The sequence below is a fragment of the Rhinoderma darwinii genome (genome assembly GCF_050947455.1).
Source record: "Rhinoderma darwinii isolate aRhiDar2 chromosome 5 unlocalized genomic scaffold, aRhiDar2.hap1 SUPER_5_unloc_1, whole genome shotgun sequence".
Lineage (NCBI taxonomy): Eukaryota > Metazoa > Chordata > Amphibia > Anura > Rhinodermatidae > Rhinoderma > Rhinoderma darwinii.
This window is the reverse complement of record NW_027461765.1, coordinates 170,231-190,317: the sequence shown is the minus strand read 5'-3', so window position 1 is coordinate 190,317 and position 20,087 is coordinate 170,231. Positions and strand designations below refer to the sequence as shown.

General features: G+C 45.0%; 1 protein-coding gene across 1 annotated transcript in view; it reads right to left on the bottom strand.

The window, feature by feature from the left end:
- Positions 1 to 20,087, bottom strand: part of LOC142684354 (SCO-spondin-like) — a gene marked incomplete at its 5' end in the record, with an annotated part of 350,250 nt that overhangs the window by 160,949 nt on the left and 169,214 nt on the right. Inside the window, 2 exon segments of the mRNA XM_075847515.1 lie at positions 1,066 to 1,084; positions 6,699 to 6,721. Coding sequence (XP_075703630.1) covers positions 1,066 to 1,084; positions 6,699 to 6,721 — 42 coding nt within the window.

Sequence of the window (20,087 nt, the reverse complement as noted above, 5' to 3'; positions counted from 1 at the left end):
GATCCTCCCCAGATGTAAAGTTAGGTAGTTCTTCACCCGGGGCAAAGACTGCGTTCACTATCCAGGTAATAGACACTTCAGTGTGTGCACCCCCTGCTACTTCCCCAGCACCTGAGATATATGTACCCCCAATACCTGAGATACATGTCCCCCATATACCTGAGATACATGTCCCCCCCAGCACCTGAGATACATGTCCCCCCCCAGCACCTGAGATACATGCCCCCCCAGCACCTGAGATACATGTCCCCCCCAGCACCTGAGATACATGCCCCCCCAAGCACCTGAGATACATGCCCCCCCAAGCACCTGAGATACATGCCCCCCCAAGCACCTGAGATACATGTCCCCCCCAGCCACCTGAGATACATGTACCCCCAGCACCTGAGATACATGCCCCCCCAAGCACCTGAGATACATGCCCCCCCAGCACCTGAGATACATGTCCCCCCCAGCACCTGAGATACATGTCCCCCCAGCTCCTGAGATACATGTCCCCCCCAGCACTTGAGATACATGTCCCCCCCAGCTCCTGAGATACATGTCCCCCCCAGCACCTGAGATACATGTCCCCCCCAGCACCTGAGATACATGTCCCCCCCAGCACCTGAGATACATGTCCCCCCCAGCTCCTGAGATACATGTCCCCCCCAGCTCCTGAGATACATGTCCCCCCCAGCTCCTGAGATACATGTCCCCCCCAGCACCTGAGATACATGTCCCCCCCAGCTCCTGAGATACATGTCCCCCCCAGCACCTGAGATACATGTCCCCCCCAGCACCTGAAATACATGTCCCCCCAACTCCTGAGATACATGTCCCCCTCAGCACCTGAAATACATGCCCCCCCATATACCTGAGATACATGTCCCCCCCAGCACCTGAAATACATGTACCCCCCAGCTCCTGAGATACATGTCCCCCTCAGCACCTGAAATACATGCCCCCCCATATACCTGAGATACATGTCCCCCCCAGCACCTGAAATACATGTACCCCCCAGCTCCTGAGATACATGTCCCCCTCAGCACCTGAAATACATGCCCCCCCATATACCTGAGATACATGTACCCCCACTTCCAGGCTCTGCTCCACCATCAGCGACAGATAAACTCTTACTATAAGCCGCGGCGTTGTATGGAAGCTTCTCACCTCTGCAGGGTTGTGTGTTACATTCCCTTGTCTGGATGTGGGGCCCCTGGCACTGGGAACCCCCATGAAGTGGTGCAGGCTTGGAACATGAGCGGTTCCGGGTTTGGATTCCGGAGTCACAGGTCGCGGTACATTCTGTCCAGGAGCTCCATGAAGACCAGCCCCCGAGCACTGTATGATGAGGGAATATAGACATGATCTACACAAGGGCTCAGCAACCTTCGGCACTCCAGCTGTTGTTAAACTACGACTCCCAGCATGCCCTGAATGCCAAATGCTTTATTATCCCAGCCAAAGGCTGTTAAGGCATGCTGGGAATTGTAGTTTCACAACAGCTGGAGTCCCGAAGGCTGCCGACCCCTGATCTACAGGAACACGTATGTAGCTGCACGGCGATGATTGTGAACGTTCATGAAGTAAAATAGAACTTTATCATCTAAAACCCAAAATTCACAAAGCACAAAATCTCAATGTACCAGCAAATAGTCACATGTGACAGCAACTAACAAAGTGGTGTTCTGTGGGTAATAAAGATAATATAATAATATAACGATGTAGCCAAATCATGTGCACCCCTCCTAACTAGGAATTCAGGAGTTTTAGTCACATTCATTGCAAAGGGAAGTATAAAATTCAGCACTCAGCCATGTAATATAAATAGAGCCTGCCCCGTTCACCTGTTAGTGCTATTATTATCTGCTATATCTGCCCCGTTCACCTGTTAGTGCTATTATTATCTGCTATATCTGCCCCGGTCACCTGTAAGTGCTATTATTATCTGCTATATCTGCCCTGTTCACCTGTAAGTGCTATTATTATCTGCTATATCTGCCCCGTTCACCTGTAAGTGCTATTATTATCTGCTAGATCTGCCCCGGTCACCTGTAAGTGCTATTATTATCTGCTATATCTGCCACGGTCACCTATAAGTGCTATTATTATCTACTAGATCTGCCCCGGTCACCTGTAAGTGTTATTTTTATCTGCTAGATCTGCCCCAGTCACATGTAAGTGTTATTATTATCTTGTAGATCTGCTCCGGTCACCTGTAAGTGCTATTATTATCTGCTATATCTGCCACGGTCACCTGTAAGTGTTATTATTATCTACTAGATCTGCCCCGGTCACCTGTAAGTGTTATTTTCATCTGCTAGATCTGCCCCAGTCACATGTAAGTGTTATTATTATCTTGTAGATCTGCTCCGGTCACCTGTAAGTGTTATTATTATCTGCTAGATATGTCCCGGTCACCTGTAATTGTTGTTATTATTATCTGCTAGATCTGCCCCTGTAATCTGTAAGTGTTATTATTATCTGCTAGATCTGCCCCTGTCATCTGTAATTGTTATTATTATCTGCTAGATCTGCCCCGGTCATCTGTAAGTGTTATTATTATCTGCTAGATCTGCTCCGGTCACCTGTAAGTGTTATTATTATCTGCTAGATCTGCTCCGGTCACCTGTAAGTGTTATTATTATCTGCTAGATATGTCCCGGTCACCTGTAAGTGTTGTTATTATTATCGGCTAGATCTGCCCCTGTCATCTGTAATTGTTATTATTATCTGCTAGATCTGCTCCGGTCATCTGTAAGTGTTATTATTATCTGCTAGATCTGCTCCGGTCACCTGTAAGTGTTATTATTATCTGCTAGATCTGCTCCGGTCACCTGTAAGTGTTATTATTATCTGCTAGATATGTCCCGGTCACCTGTAAGTGTTGTTATTATTATCGGCTAGATCTGCCCCTGTCATCTGTAAGTGTTATTATTATACTGCACCGCTCACCTGTAAGTTCTATTATTATCTGCTAGATATGCCCTGGTCATCTGTAAGTTTATTATTATTATCTGCCAGATCGGCCCTGGTCAACTGTAAGAGAGGAATTGTCTACTAGTAACATCAGCCATGTAGTGGTAGACCATATAACTTAGAGAGCGGGGGCCCCGAATGCTGAAGCGCATGGCCTTTAATAATCGCCTTTCCTCTGTAATGTCACTCCCTACAGAGATCCACACTGTCTCTGGAAATGACATCAGCACCAGAAGTTTGCGTCTGGAGCTTCCTGAAATGTGATTCTTTGATCGCTGCACACAATCCTAAGATCAACATGCACAATGCCAAGTGGCGGCTGGAGTGGTGTAAAGCACGTCATCACTGGACTCTGGAGCAGGCTGTTCTCTGGAGTGATGAATCACGGCTCACTATCTGGCAGTCTGATTGAGGAATTTGTGTTGGGCGGATTCCAGGAGATCGCTACCTACCGGAATGCATAGTGACTACTGTAACATTTGGTGGTGGAGGAGGGGTAATGGTCTGGGGCTGTTTCTCAGGGTCTGGCCCTTTTTTTCCAGTCAAGGGTTTATGCTACATCATCCAAAGACATTTGACACAATTGCAGCTTCCAGCTTTAAGGTAACAGTTTGAGGTTCGGCCTTTACCTGTTCCAGCATGACTGCGCCCCTGTACACACAGCAAGCTCCATAAAGACATGGGGTGAGAAGTTTGTTGTGGAGGAACTCGAGCGGCTGCACAGAGCCCGGACTTCCACCCCATATAACACCTTTGGGATGAATGGAAACGCTGAATGCGAACCAGATCTTCTCCCCAACATCAACGCCCAACCTCACAAATGGGCACAAATTCCCACAGATGCCCCAAAATCTTGTGGAAAGAATTCCCAGAAGAACAGGGGCTGTTCTACCCATAAACGGGGCCAACTCCATTTATACAACCATGGTTAAGGAATGGGAGATCTGACAGGCTCATATAGGTGTGATGGTCAGAGGGTCACATAGTTTTGGCCAAATAGTGTAGGTCCAGTACGTGTGTGATGTGATTATGAGTGTTACGGTACATATAGATATAATATACATGATATGGCTATGACACTGACTGGGGCAGGGTGATGTGTCACATGACTCCTCCTGCACGGACTCTCCCCCACAGAGCGACACGGAGCCGTTACAGTGCCGGAACCTTCTCCGCAGTCCTGTACTGTCCACATCATAGAAGCAGGTCATTGAGCACGAGGTCCAGGCTGTCCAGTCACTCCAGAACACATCCGTCTCTGACGAGGAAGACGCGCAAAATCAGGTATAATGTAGGGGTGATAGTAGAGAGCGTTAAATTCATATAGACAGGAAGTTCCCTCTCACAGATCCCACCCCCGCTTAGTACCGTTATCACACCCACTTTCCTACCTAGAGAAGCCCACATAGTTACATAGACAAGAATGACTGCAGGAGTCATAGGTGCCCCTTGTAACGCCAGGTCCCTCCTCACTCTGGGGGTCTCATCACTATAATGTATGAAGAGACCTCTCAGGTGTCAGGTACAGGTGAGGCTCTGGTGGATCTCCTGCCGTCCTCGTCTTGTATCATTCCACATTGATAATGTACTCCAGGACGTCTCACCGTTGGAACAGGTGGTGTAGCACTCTCGCACTTCCCGGGTCTCCCCTTGGCAGGGATTACCGCCGTTGGCACTGGGTGGGTTGGACGGAGACCTGCGGGGATTGAGACAAGTTTGTGACGCGCTTCTTCCACTAATAACATCGTGAAGCCATGACCAAGACACGTCCATTGTACGGGAGGATGTAGGGGGTGACAGGAGGGGTCCAGACACTATACAATACCTGAATCTTTCCTGTACTCCACTCCCACATGTCTGGTCACATGGGGTCCACTGAGACCACGCAGACCACCCGCAATCCACAGCACAGGCCGAGCTGTCACATGTCACCTTCCCATCCTGACATTGACTGGAAAGAGAATGAGCAGAGGCCAAGGATGAATACACAAGATGGGACGTGTAAAAACAGAAAGACAGTGCAGGAATAAAAGGAAGAGGGGGCGAGGGGTTAATTACAAGATGAGGTTCAGTGTATCTGCTGCTATGGTGACATTATTATATGAGGGCAGTTACTGTGACAGCGCCCCCACAGGTCCTCACCACACAATGCAGTCATCCTGAATAGATGTCTCCCCTGGATGCTGAGACATGTGGTCCACACTACAGCGACATTGACTGACGTTCACACAGCGACCATCCTGGAGGTACAGGCCTGGGGGACAGCGGCAACCTGTGAGGAACGAGATACAGAGCGGAGTCATGTGTGTGACTTATTATACCCCAGTGGTCACCTAGACCGGTCACTGTCAGGCTACAACAACATGGCGACTACTATCCTGAACTCATCCCAGGCAGGCGGCCGCCACAGCCCTAGAACAATCTCGATATAATGATCCTGGAGGTCTAGGTTGGTGCCCACCTTCCATACAGTCATTATTACACAGGGTCTCGCCATTCAGGCCGCGGCAGGTCAGGGGACACGGCTCCATCTGGTGGGATTCACATTCTCCAGACCGAATATAAATCATCTCCGGTCCACAATCTGTCAACACAAGCGGAGGATTGTTTAATAGAATAACGATGTCCCCACGTGAAGACGTCAGCGCCTGAGAGCTAGCCCCAATTATCTGGAGATACTCCCTGATGTGTGTCCTTACCTTCTGAGTCTCCGCAGGGCTGTAAGTAACAAGACTCAATCTGTACAGGCTCCCCAGCACATGGGAGACCCCCATTTTTGGGTGGAGGGTCTTCACATTTCCTTCTTCTAGAGCGGGTTCCTCCTTGACATTTGGCATCACACACCGACCACTCTCCCCAGGGAGACCAGACTCCGTTCACTAGGGGGCACAAACATTGCATGGCTGGAGTCTCATATACCAGAACTCTGCCCCCAGTCGAGCATTAACGTCTATGGGGTCATGGATGAGAATTGGGATTTGAAAACTAAAAAAATTGCCAAATGTTTCCCCCATGAAATTGCTCACTACCGCCATTTACTGTCTCACCTCCCGTCACTTGTATAACTGACGGCATTGTTTCAGTTTACAGTGTTTATGGTAACCACGGTAACCGGCGGAAACATTCCTGCACCCGTTTCAGTTTGCACCTCCCATCTAATATTTCCGCCTCATGCTCATCTACGATAGGATGATCTTTACCTGGACAGGCCTTCACAAAGCAGCTTTTACTGTCAAACTTGGCTCCAGCACAATGTCCTCCAGGCAGACGCTCCCTGATCACATCTCTACGGCGGAACATCACCCCTAGTCCACAGGAACGGCTGCAGTCACTCCAGGATGTCCAGGGGGACAGGATACAATCCACTGTAGGAACAGAAGAAGACCACGGTGGTCATCCCAATTTAGGTCCCAGAACAGGTCTGGTCCCTCCTGAGATGAGTAGAACATAGAGGAAAGCCTGCAGACTGCCCGGCATCTCAAGAAGCTCCGATGTCGTCCACACAATCGAACAATTTTTCCTGAGTCTGTGAAGTTCTTCAGATCATCAACCAAAACATTCAGGAGGCTTCAATCCAGTGTAATAACCAGGAAGACAGAATGTAAGAAAGTGGCCGGGCTGTCTGGCTCCAAGTCATGCCCAATAATCCATATAGGATCACTATATACTGACCCACAAGGTGATGGACCCAACCCCACATACATTGTCTATTGCTTCAGGTCTGGAACAACCCCTGCTGCAGACGTAACATGAGGGTCACCTAGTGGTCTGAGAGGGGTTCATGCAGCTGTTAAGGCGCCTTACCAAAAGTCTTGTGGTTCAGGTAAGAATTATTGGATCTTTTTGGTTTGTCTCCAGATTCTGAAGGTTTTTACAGCAGATTCTGGATCACTGAATACTGAATTTCTAAGATGAAAGTGAGACCCTGTCCCATGAGGACCCCGGCTGTATCTTTGTTGGGTGTGGAGGAGATCACAAACAGCACGGTCCCCCCGGCTCTACTTGCTAAACAGTAAATGATTAGAGGTAAGACCAGGTCCACCTACCACAGCTTTCCTCATCGGAGCCATCCGCACAGTCACGCTGAAGGTCACACTGTCTCTCTGTGGAGATACATTCTCCTGAGCCACAGAGGAGCTGTCTGGAGGAGCACATGTTAGGTCCTGGAGTGGGAATGTACCATGATGTTGAAAGGGTAGAAACCACAGATGAAGTCCCTGCAAGACCCCAAACAACAAATATGAGGATCAGGAAAGCCCCGGAATTCAGGAGGAACAGTATTACTGGAGGAATGTTGACCCACCACAAAGCTGCTCATCGGAGCCGTCAGCGCAGTCCTCTTGTCCATCACACACCTCTGATCCATTAATGCAGCCAAAGACTAAGCAAGAAAATTGACCCAAACTACAGAGGGTTCTGGGAGCCTCAGTGCTGCTGGTTCCTACAGTAAACATTACATTAACATAGTAACCAGTGATACATTAAAATATACTCCGGCCATAGTGTCATTCCATGTCACGGTGACCAGTGACATCATACCTGCTAAAGTACCTCATTTCATGTGACCAGTGACATCATAGCTGCTAAAGTACCCCATTTCCTGCTGACCAGTGACATCATACCTGCTAAAGTACCTCATTTCCTGCTGACCAGTGACATCATACCTGCTAAAGTACCTCATTTCATGTGACCAGTGACATCATAGCTGCTAAAGTACCTCATTTCCTGCTGACCAGTGACATCATACCTGCTAAAGTACCTCATTTCATGTGACCAGTGACATCATAGCTGCTAAAGTACCTCATTTCATGCTGACTAGTGACATCATAGATGTTAAAGTACCTAATTTCATGGTGACCAGTGACATCATACCTGCTAAAGTATTTCATTTTATGGTGACCAGTGACATCATACCTGCTAAAGTACCTCATGCCATGGTGACCAGTGACATCATACATGCTCCAATACTTCATGTCATGGTGACCAGTGATACATCATACACGCTCCAGTATTTCATGTCATAGTAACCAGTGACATCACACATGCTCCAGTACTTCATGTCATGGTGACCAGTGACATCATACATGCTCCAGTATTTCATGTCATGGTGACCAGTGATACATCATACATGCTCCAGTACTTCATGTCATAGTAACCAGTGACATCATACATGCTGACCAGTGATACATCATACATGCTCCAGTACTTCATGTCATAGTGACCAGTGACATAATACATGGTCCAGTACTTCATGTCATGGTGACATGTGATACATCATACATGCTCCAGTACTTCATGTCATAGTAACCAGTGACATCATACATGCTGACCAGTGATACATCATACATGCTCCAGTACTTCATGTCATAGTGACCAGTGACATCATACATGGTCCAGTACTTCATGTCATGGTGACATGTGATACATCATACATGCTCCAGTACTTCATGTCATAGTAACCAGTGACATCATACATGCTGACCAGTGATACATCATACATGCTCCAGTACTTCATGTCATAGTGACCAGTGACATCATACATGCTCCAGTATTTCATGTCATGGTGACCAGTGATACATCATACATGCTCCAGTACTTCATGTCATAGTAACCAGTGACATCATACATGCTGACCAGTGATACATCATACATGCTCCAGTACTTCATGTCATAGTGACCAGTGACATCACACATGCTCCAGTACTTCATGTCATAGTGACCAGTGACATCATACATGCTCCAGTACTTCATGTCATGGTGACATGTGATACATCATACATGCTCCAGTACTTCATGTCATAGTGACCAGTGACATCATACATGCTCCAGTACTTCATGTCATAGTAACCAGTGACATCATACATGCTGACCAGTGATACATCATACATGCTCCAGTACTTCATGTCATAGTGACCAGTGACATCACACATGCTCCAGTACTTCATGTCATAGTGACCAGTGACATCATACATGCTCCAGTACCTCATGTCATGGTGACCAGTGACATCATACATGCTCCACTACTTCATGTCATAGTGACCAGTGACATCATACATGCTCCAGTACTTCATGTCATGGTGACATGTGATACATCATACATGCTCCAGTACTTCATGTCATAGTGACCAGTGACATCATACATGCTCCAGTACTTCATGTCATAGTTACCAGTGACATCATACATGCTCCAGTACTTCATGTCATGGTGACATGTGATACATCATACATGCTCCACTACTTCATATCATAGTGACCAGTGACATCATAAATGCTCCAGTACTTCATGTCATAGTGACCAGTGGCATCATACATGCTCCAGTACTTCATGTCATAGTGACCAGTGATACATCATACATGCTCCAGTACTTCATGTCATAGTGACCAGTGACATCATACATGCTCCAGTACTTCATGTCATAGTGACCAGTGATATATCATACATGCTCCAGTACTTCATGTCATAGTGACCAGTGACATCATACATTCTCCAGTACTTCATGTCATGGTGACCAGTGATACATCACACATGCTCCAGTACTTCATGTCATAGTAACCAGTGACATCATACATGCTCCAGTACTTCATGTCATAGTGACCAGTGACATCATACATGCTCCAGTACTTCATGTCATAGTGACCAGTGATACATCATACATGCTCCAGTACTTCATGTCATAGTGACCAGTGACATCATACATGCTCCAGTACTTCATGTCATAGTAACCAGTGACATCATACATGCTCCAGTACTTCATGTCATAGTAACCAGTGACATCATACATGCTCCAGTACTTCATGTCATAGTAACCAGTGACATCATACATGCTCCAGTACTTCATGTCATGGTGACCAGTGACATCATACATGCTCCAGTACTTCATGTCATAGTGACCAGTGACATCACACATGCTCCAGTACTTCATGTCATAGTAAACAGTGACATCATACATGCTCCAGTACTTCATGTCATAGTTACCAGTGACATCATACATGCTCCAGTACTTCATGTCATAGTGACCAGTGACATCATACATGCTCCACTACTTCATATCATAGTGACCAGTCACATCATAAATGCTCTAGTACTTCATGTCATAGTAACCAGTGACATCATACATTCTCCAGTACTTCATGTCATAGTGACCAGTGACATCATACATGCTCCAGTACCTCATGTCATGGTGACCAGTGACATCATACATGCTCCAGTACCTCATGTCATGGTGACCAGTGACATCATACGTGCTACAGTACTTCATGTCATGGTGACCAGTGATACATCATACACGCTCCAGTACTTCATGTCATGGTGACATGTGATACATCATACATGCTCCACTACTTCATGTCATAGTGACCAGTGACATCATAAATGCTCTAGTACTTCATGTCATAGTGACCAGTGACATCATACATGCTCCAGTACTTCATGTCATGGTGACCAGTGACATCATACATGCTCCAGTACTTCATGTCATGGTGACCAGTGATACATCATACATGCTCCAGTACTTCATGTCATGGTGACCAGTGATACATCACACATGCTCCAGTACTTCATGTCAGGTGACCAGTGACATCATAAATGCTCTAGTACTTCATGTCATAGTGACCAGTGACATCATACATGCTCCAGTACTTCATGTCATGGTGACCAGTGACATCATACATGCTCCACTACTTCATGTCATGGTGACCAGTGACATCATACATGCTCCAGTACTTCATGTCATAGTGACCAGTGACATCATACATGCTCCAGTACTTCATGTCATAGTGACCAGTGATACATCATACATGCTCCAGTACTTCATGTCATAGTGACCAGTGACATCATACATGCTCCAGTACTTCATGTCATGGTGACCAGTGATACATCATACATGCTCCAGTACTTCATGTCATAGTGACCAGTGACATCATACATGCTCCACTACTTCATGTCATGGTGACCAGTGACATCATACATGCTCCACTACTTCATGTCATAGTGACCAGTGACATTATACATGCTCCAGTACTTCATGTCATAGTGACCAGTGACATCATACATGCTCCAGTACTTCATGTCATAGTGACCAGTGACATCATACATGCTCCGCTACTTCATGTCATGGTGACCAGTGATACATCATACACGCTCCAGTACTTCATGTCATGGTGACATGTGATACATCATACATGCTCCACTACTTCATGTCATAGTGACCAGTGACATCATAAATGCTCTAGTACTTCATGTCATAGTGACCAGTGACATCATACATGCTCCAGTACTTCATGTCATGGTGACCAGTGACATCATACATGCTCCAGTACTTCATGTCATGGTGACCAGTGATACATCATACATGCTCCAGTACTTCATGTCATGGTGACATGTGATACATCATACATGCTCCACTACTTCATGTCATAGTGACCAGTGACATCATAAATGCTCTAGTACTTCATGTCATAGTGACCAGTGACATCATACATGCTCCAGTACTTCATGTCATGGTGACCAGTGACATCATACATGCTCCACTACTTCATGTCATGGTGACCAGTGATACATCATACATGCTCCACTACTTCATGTTATAGTAACCAGTGACATCATACATTCTCCAGTACTTCATGTTATAGTGACCAGTGACATCATACATTCTCCAGTACTTCATGTCATAGTAACCAGTGACATCATACATTCTCCAGTACTTCATGTTATAGTAACCAGTGACATCATACATTCTCCAGTACTTCATGTCATAGTGACCAGTGACATCATACATGCTCCAGTACTTCATGTCATGGTGACCAGTGACATCATACATGCTCCACTACTTCATGTCATAGTGACCAGTGACATCATACATGCTCCAGTACTTCATGTTATAGTGACCAGTGACATCATACATGCTCCAGTACCTCATGTCATGGTGACCAGTGATACATCATACATGCTCCAGTACTTCATGTCATAGTAACCAGTGACATCATACATGCTGACCAGTGATACATCATACATGCTCCAGTACTTCATGTCATAGTGACCAGTGACATCATACATGCTCCAGTACTTCATGTCATGGTGACATGTGATACATCATACATGCTCCAGTACTTCATGTCATAGTGACCAGTGACATCACACATGCTCCAGTACTTCATGTCATAGTGACCAGTGACATCACACATGCTCCAGTACTTCATGTCATAGTGACCAGTGACATCATACATGCTCCAGTACTTCATGTCATGGTGACGTGATACATCATACATGCTCTAGTACTTCATGTCATAGTGACCAGTGACATCATACATGCTCCACTACTTCATATCATAGTGACCAGTGACATCATAAATGCTCTAGTACTTCATGTCATAGTAACCAGTGACATCATACATCCTCCAGTACTTCATGTCATAGTGACCAGTGACATCATACATGCTCCAGTACTTCATGTCATAGTGACCAGTGACATCATACATGCTCCAGTACCTCATGTCATGGTGAACAGTGACATCATACATGCTCCACTACTTCATGTCATGGTGACCAGTGACATCATACATGCTCCACTACTTCATGTCATAGTGACCAGTGACATCATACATGCTCCAGTACTTCATGTCATAGTGACCAGTGACATCATACATGCTCCAGTACCTCATGTCATGGTGACCAGCGACATCATACATGCTCCAGTACTTCATGTTATGGTGACCAGTGACATCATACATGCTCCAGTACTTCATGTCATGGTGACCAGTGATACATCATACACGCTCCAGTACTTCATGTCATGGTGACATGTGATACATCATACATGCTCCACTACTTCATGTCATAGTGACCAGTGACATCATAAATGCTCTAGTACTTCATGTCATAGTAACCAGTGACATCATACATGCTCCAGTACTTCATGTCATAGTGACCAGTGACATCATACATGCTCCAGTACTTCATGTCATGGTGACCAGTGATACATCATACATGCTCCAGTACTTCATGTCATAGTGACCAGTGACATCATACATGCTCCAGTACATCATGTTATAGTGACCAGTGACATCATACACGCTCCAGTATTTCATGTCATAGTAACCAGTGACATTATACAGTATAAATTATACAGTGACATTATCCAGTACTTCATGTCATGGTGACCAGTGACATCATACATGCTCCAGTACTTCATGTCATGGTGACCAGTGATATATCATACACGCTCCAGTATTTCATGTCATAGTAACCAGTGACATCATACATGCTGACCAGTGATACATCATACATGCTCCAGTACTTCATGTCATAGTGACCAGTGACATCATACATGCTCCACTACTTCATGTCATGGTGACCAGTGACATCATACATGCTCCAGTACTTCATGTCATAGTAACCAGTGACATCACACATGCTCCAGTACTTCATGTCAGGTGACCAGTGACATCATACATGCTCCACTACTTCATGTCATAGTGACCAGTGACATCATACATGCTCCAGTACTTCATGTCATAGTAACCAGTGACATCATACATGCTCCAGTACTTCATGTCATAGTGACCAGTGACATCATACATGCTCTAGTACTTCATGTCATAGTAACCAGTGACATCATACATGCTCCAGTACTTCATGTCATAGTGACCAGTGATATCATACATGCTCCAGTACTTCATGTCATGGTGACCAGTGACATCATACATGCTCCAGTACTTCATGTCAGGTGACCAGTGACATCATACATGCTCCAGTACTTCATGTCATAGTGACCAGTGACATCATACATGCTCCAGTACTTCATGTCATGGTAACCAGAGATACATCATACATGCTCCAGTACTTCATGTCATGGTGACCAGAGACATCATACATGCTCCACTACTTCATGTCATAGTGACCAGTGACATCATACATGCTCCAGTACCTCATGTCATAGTGACCAGTGACATCACACATGCTCCAGTACTTCATGTCATAGTGACCAGTGACATCATACATTCTCCAGTACTTCATGTTATAGTGACCAGTGACATCATACATTCTCCAGTACTTCATGTCATAGTAACCAGTGACATCACACATGCTCCAGTACTTCATGTCAGGTGACCAGTGACATCATACATGCTCCACTACTTCATGTCATAGTGACCAGTGACATCATACATGCTCCAGTACTTCATGTCATAGTAACCAGTGACATCATACATGCTCCAGTACTTCATGTCATAGTGACCAGTGACATCATACATGCTCTAGTACTTCATGTCATAGTAACCAGTGACATCATACATGCTCCAGTACTTCATGTCATAGTGACCAGTGACATCATACATGCTCCAGTACTTCATGTCATGGTGACCAGTGACATCATACATGCTCCAGTACTTCATGTCAGGTGACCAGTGACATCATACATGCTCCAGTACTTCATGTCATAGTGACCAGTGACATCATACATGCTCCAGTACTTCATGTCATGGTAACCAGAGATACATCATACATGCTCCAGTACTTCATGTCATGGTGACCAGTGACATCATACATGCTCCACTACTTCATGTCATAGTGACCAGTGACATCATACATGCTCCAGTACCTCATGTCATAGTGACCAGTGACATCACACATGCTCCAGTACTTCATGTCATAGTGACCAGTGACATCACTCATGCTCCAGTACTTCATGTCATAGTGACCAGTGACATCACACATGCTCCAGTACTTCATGTCATAGTGACCAGTGACATCACTCATGCTCCAGTACTTCATGTCATGGTGACCAGTGACATCATACATGCTCCAGTACTTCATGTCATAGTGACCAGTGACATCATACATGCTCCAGTACTTCATGTCATAGTGACCAGTGACATCATACATGCTCCAGTACTTCATGTTATAGTGACCAGTGACATCATACATGCTCCAGTACTTCATGTCATAGTTACCAGTGACATCATACATGCTCCAGTATTTCATGTCATAGTAACCAGTGACATCATACATGCTGACGAGTGACATCATACATGCTCCAGTACTTCATGTCATAGTGACGAGTGACATCATACATGCTCCAGTACTTCATGTCATAGTGACGAGTGACATCATACATGCTCCACTACTTCATGTCATGGTGACCAGTGATACATCATACATGCTCCAGTACCTCATGTCATGGTGACCAGTGACATCATACATGCTCCAGTACTTCATGTCATAGTGACGAGTGACATCATACATGCTCCACTACTATATGTCATAGTGACCAGTGACATCATACATGCTCCAGTACTTCATGTCATAGTGACCAGTGACATCATACATGCTCCAGTACTTCATGTCATAGTGACCAGTGAAATCATACATGCTCCACTACTTCATGTCATGGTGACCAGTGATACATCATACATGCTCCAGTACTTCATGTCATGGTGACCAGTGACATCATACATGCTCCAGTACTACATGTCATAGTGACCAGTGATACATCATACATGCTGACCAGTGACATCATACATGCTGACGAGTGACATCATACATGCTCCAGTACTTCATGACATAGTGACGAGTGACATCATACATGCTCCAGTACCTCATGTTATGGTGACCAGTGACATCACACATGCTCCAGTACTTCATGTTATGGTGACCAGTGACATCACACATGCTCCAGTACTTCATGTCATAGTGACTAGTGACATCATACATGCTCCAGTACCTCATGTCATGGTGACCAGTGACATCATACATGCTCCAGTACTTCATGTCAAAGTGACCAGTGACATCATAAGTGCTCCAGTACTTCATGTCATAGTGACTAGTGACATCATACATGCTCCACTACTTCATGTCATGGTGACCAGTGATACATCATACATGCTCCAGTACCTCATGTCATGGTGACCAGTGACATCACACATGCTCCAGTATTCATGTCATAGTAACCAGTGACATCATACACGCTCCAGTACTTCATGTCATAGTGACCAGTGACATCATACATGCTCTAGTACTTCATGTCATAGTAACCAGTGACATCATACATGCTCCAGTACTTCATGTCATAGTGACCAGTGACATCATACATGCTCCAGTACTTCATGTCATGGTGACCAGTGACATCACACATGCTCCAGTACTTCATGTCATAGTGACCAGTGACATCATACATGCTCCAGTACTTCATGTTATAGTGACCAGTGACATCATACACGTTCCAGTATTTCATGTCATAGTAACCAGTGACATCATACATGCTCCAGTACTTCATGTTATAGTGACCAGTGACATCATACATGCTCCACTACTTCATGTCATGGTGACCAGTGATACATCATACATGCTCCAGTACCTCATGTCATGGTGACCAGTGACATCATACATGCTCCAGTACTTCATGTCATAGTGACGAGTGACATCATACATGCTCCACTACTTCATGTCATAGTGACCAGTGACATCATACATGCTCCAGTACTTCATGTCATAGTGACCAGTGACATCATACATGCTCCAGTACTTCATGTCATAGTGACCAGTGACATCATACATGCTCCACTACTTCATGTCATGGTGACCAGTGACATCATACATGCTCCAGTACCTCATGTCATGGTGACCAGTGACATCATACATGCTCCAGTACTTCATGCCATAGTAACCAGTGACATCATACACGCTCCAGTACTTCATGTCATAGTGACCAGTGACATCATACATGCTCCAGTACTTCATGTCATAGTAACCAGTGACATCATACATGCTCCAGTACTTCATGTCATAGTGACCAGTGATACATCATACATGCTCCAGTACTTCATGTCATAGTGACCAGTGACATCATACATGCCCCAGTACTTCATGTCATGGTGACCAGTGATACATCATACATGCTCCAGTACTTCATGTCATAGTGACCAGTGACATCATACATGCTCCACTACTTCATGTCATGGTGACCAGTGACATCATACATGCTCCACTACTTCATGTCATAGTGACCAGTGACATCATACATGCTCCAGTACTTCATGTCATAGTGACCAGTGACATCATACATGCTCCAGTACTTCATGTCATAGTGACCAGTGACATCATACATGCTCCGCTACTTCATGTCATGGTGACCAGTGATACATCATACATGCTCCAGTACCTCATGTCATGGTGACCAGTGACATCACACATGCTCCAGTACTTCATGTCATAGTAACCAGTGACATCATACACGCTCCAGTACTTCATGTCATAGTGACCAGTGACATCATACATGCTCTAGTACTTCATGTCATAGTAACCAGTGACATCATACATGCTCCAGTACTTCATGTCATAGTGACCAGTGACATCATACATGCTCCAGTACTTCATGTCATGGTGACCAGTGATACATCATACATGCTCCAGTACTTCATGTCATAGTGACCAGTGACATCATACATGCTCTAGTACTTCATGTCATAGTAACCAGTGACATCATACATGCTCCAGTACTTCATGTCATAGTGACCAGTGACATCATACATGCTCCACTACTTCATGTCATAGTGACCAGTGACATCATACATGCTCCACTACTTCATGTCATAGTGACCAGTGACATCATACATGCTCCAGTACTTCATGTCATGGTGACATGTGATACATCATACATGCTCCAGTACTTCATGTTATAGTGACCAGTGACATCATACACGCTCCAGTATTTCATGTCATAGTAACCAGTGACATCATACATGCTCCAGTACTTCATGTCATGGTGACCAGTGACATCATACATGCTCCAGTACTTCATGTCATGGTGACCAGTGATATATCATACATGCTCCAGTATTTCATGTCATAGTAACCAGTGACATCATACATGCTGACCAGTGACATCATACATGCTCCAGTACTTCATGTCATAGTGACGAGTGACATCATACATGCTCCAGTACTTCATGTCATAGTGACCAGTGATATCATACATGCTCCACTACTTCATGTCATGGTGACCAGTGATACATCATACATGCTCCAGTACCTCATGTCATGGTGACCAGTGACATCATACATGCTCCAGTACTTCATGTCATAGTGACGCGTGACATCATACATGCTCCACTACTTCATGTCATAGTGACCAGTGACATCATACATGCTCCAGTACTTCATGTCATAGTGACCAGTGACATCATACATGCTCCAGTACTTCATGTCATAGTGACCAGTGACATCATACATGCTCCACTACTTAATGTCATGGTGACCAGTGATACATCATACATGCTCCAGTACCTCATGTCATGGTGACCAGTGACATCATACATGCTCCAGTACTTCATGCCATAGTAACCAGTGACATCATACACGCTCCAGTACTTCATGTCATAGTGACCAGTGACATCATACACGCTCCAGTACTTCATGTCATAGTGACCAGTGACATCATACATGCTCCACTACTTCATGTCATGGTGACCAGTGACATCATACATGCTCCAGTACTTCATGTTATGGTGACCAGTGACATCATACATGCTCCGCTACTTCATGTCATGGTGACCAGTGATACATCATACACGCGCCAGTACTTCATGTCATAGTGACCAGTGACATCATACATGCTCCAGTACTTCATGTCATAGTGACCAGTGACATCACACATGCTCCAGTACTTCATGCCATAGTGACCAGTGACATCATACATGCTCCAGTACTTCATGTCAGGTGACCAGTGACATCATACATGCTCCAGTACTTCATGTCATGGTGACCAGTGATATATCATACACGCTCCAGTATTTCATGTCATAGTAACCAGTGACATCATACATGCTCCAGTACTTCATGTCATGGTGACCAGTGACATCATACATGCTCCAGTACCTAATGTCATGGTGACCAGTGACATCATACATGCTTCAGTACTTCATGTCATAGTGACCAGTGACATCATACATGCTCCAGTACTTCATGTCATGGTGACCAGTGACATCATACATGCTCCAGTACTTTATGTCATAGTGACCAGTGACATCATATATGCTCCAGTACTTCATGTTATAGTGACCAGTGACATCATACATGCTCCAGTACTTCATGTCATAGTGACCAGTGACATCATACATGCTCCAGTACTTCATGTCATAGTGACCAGTGACATCATACATGCTCCACTACTTCATGTCATAGTGACCAGTGACATCATAGATGCTCCAGTACTTCATGTCATAGTGACCAGTGACATCATACATGCTCCACTACTTCATGTCATAGTGACCAGTGACATCATACATGCTCCAGTACCTCATGTCATAGTAACCAGTGACATCATACATGCTCCACTACTTCATGTCAAAGTGACCAGTGACATCATACATGCTCCAGTACTTCATGTCATGGTGACCAGTGACATCATACATGCTCCAGTACTTCATGTCATAGTGACCAGTGACATCATACATGCTCCAGTACTTCATGTCATGGTGACCAGTGATACATCATACATGCTCCAGTACTTCATGTCATAGTGACCAGTGACATCATACATGCTCCACTACTTCATGTCATAGTTAACAGTGACATCATACATGCTCCAGTACTTCATGTTATAGTGACCAGTGACATCATACACGCTCCACTACTTCATGTCATAGTGACCAGTGACATCATACATGCTCTAGTACTTCATGTCATAGTAACCAGTGACATCATACACGCTCCAGTATTTCATGTCATAGTAACCAGTGACATCATACATGCTCCAGTACTTCATGTCAGGTGACCAGTGACATCATACATGCTCCAGTACTTCATGTCATGGTGACCAGTGACATCATACATGCTCCAGTACTTCATGTCATAGTAACCAGTGACATCATACATGCTCCAGTACTTCATGTCATGGTGACCAGTGATACATCATACATGCTCCAGTATTTCATGTCATAGTGACCAGTGACATCATACATGCTCCACTACTTCATGTCATAGTTACCAGTGACATCATACATGCTCCAGTACCTCATGTCATGGTGACCAGTGATACATCATACATGCTCCAGTACTTCATGTCATAGTGACCAGTGACATCATACATGCTCAAGTACTTCATGTCATGGTGACCAGTGATACATCATAC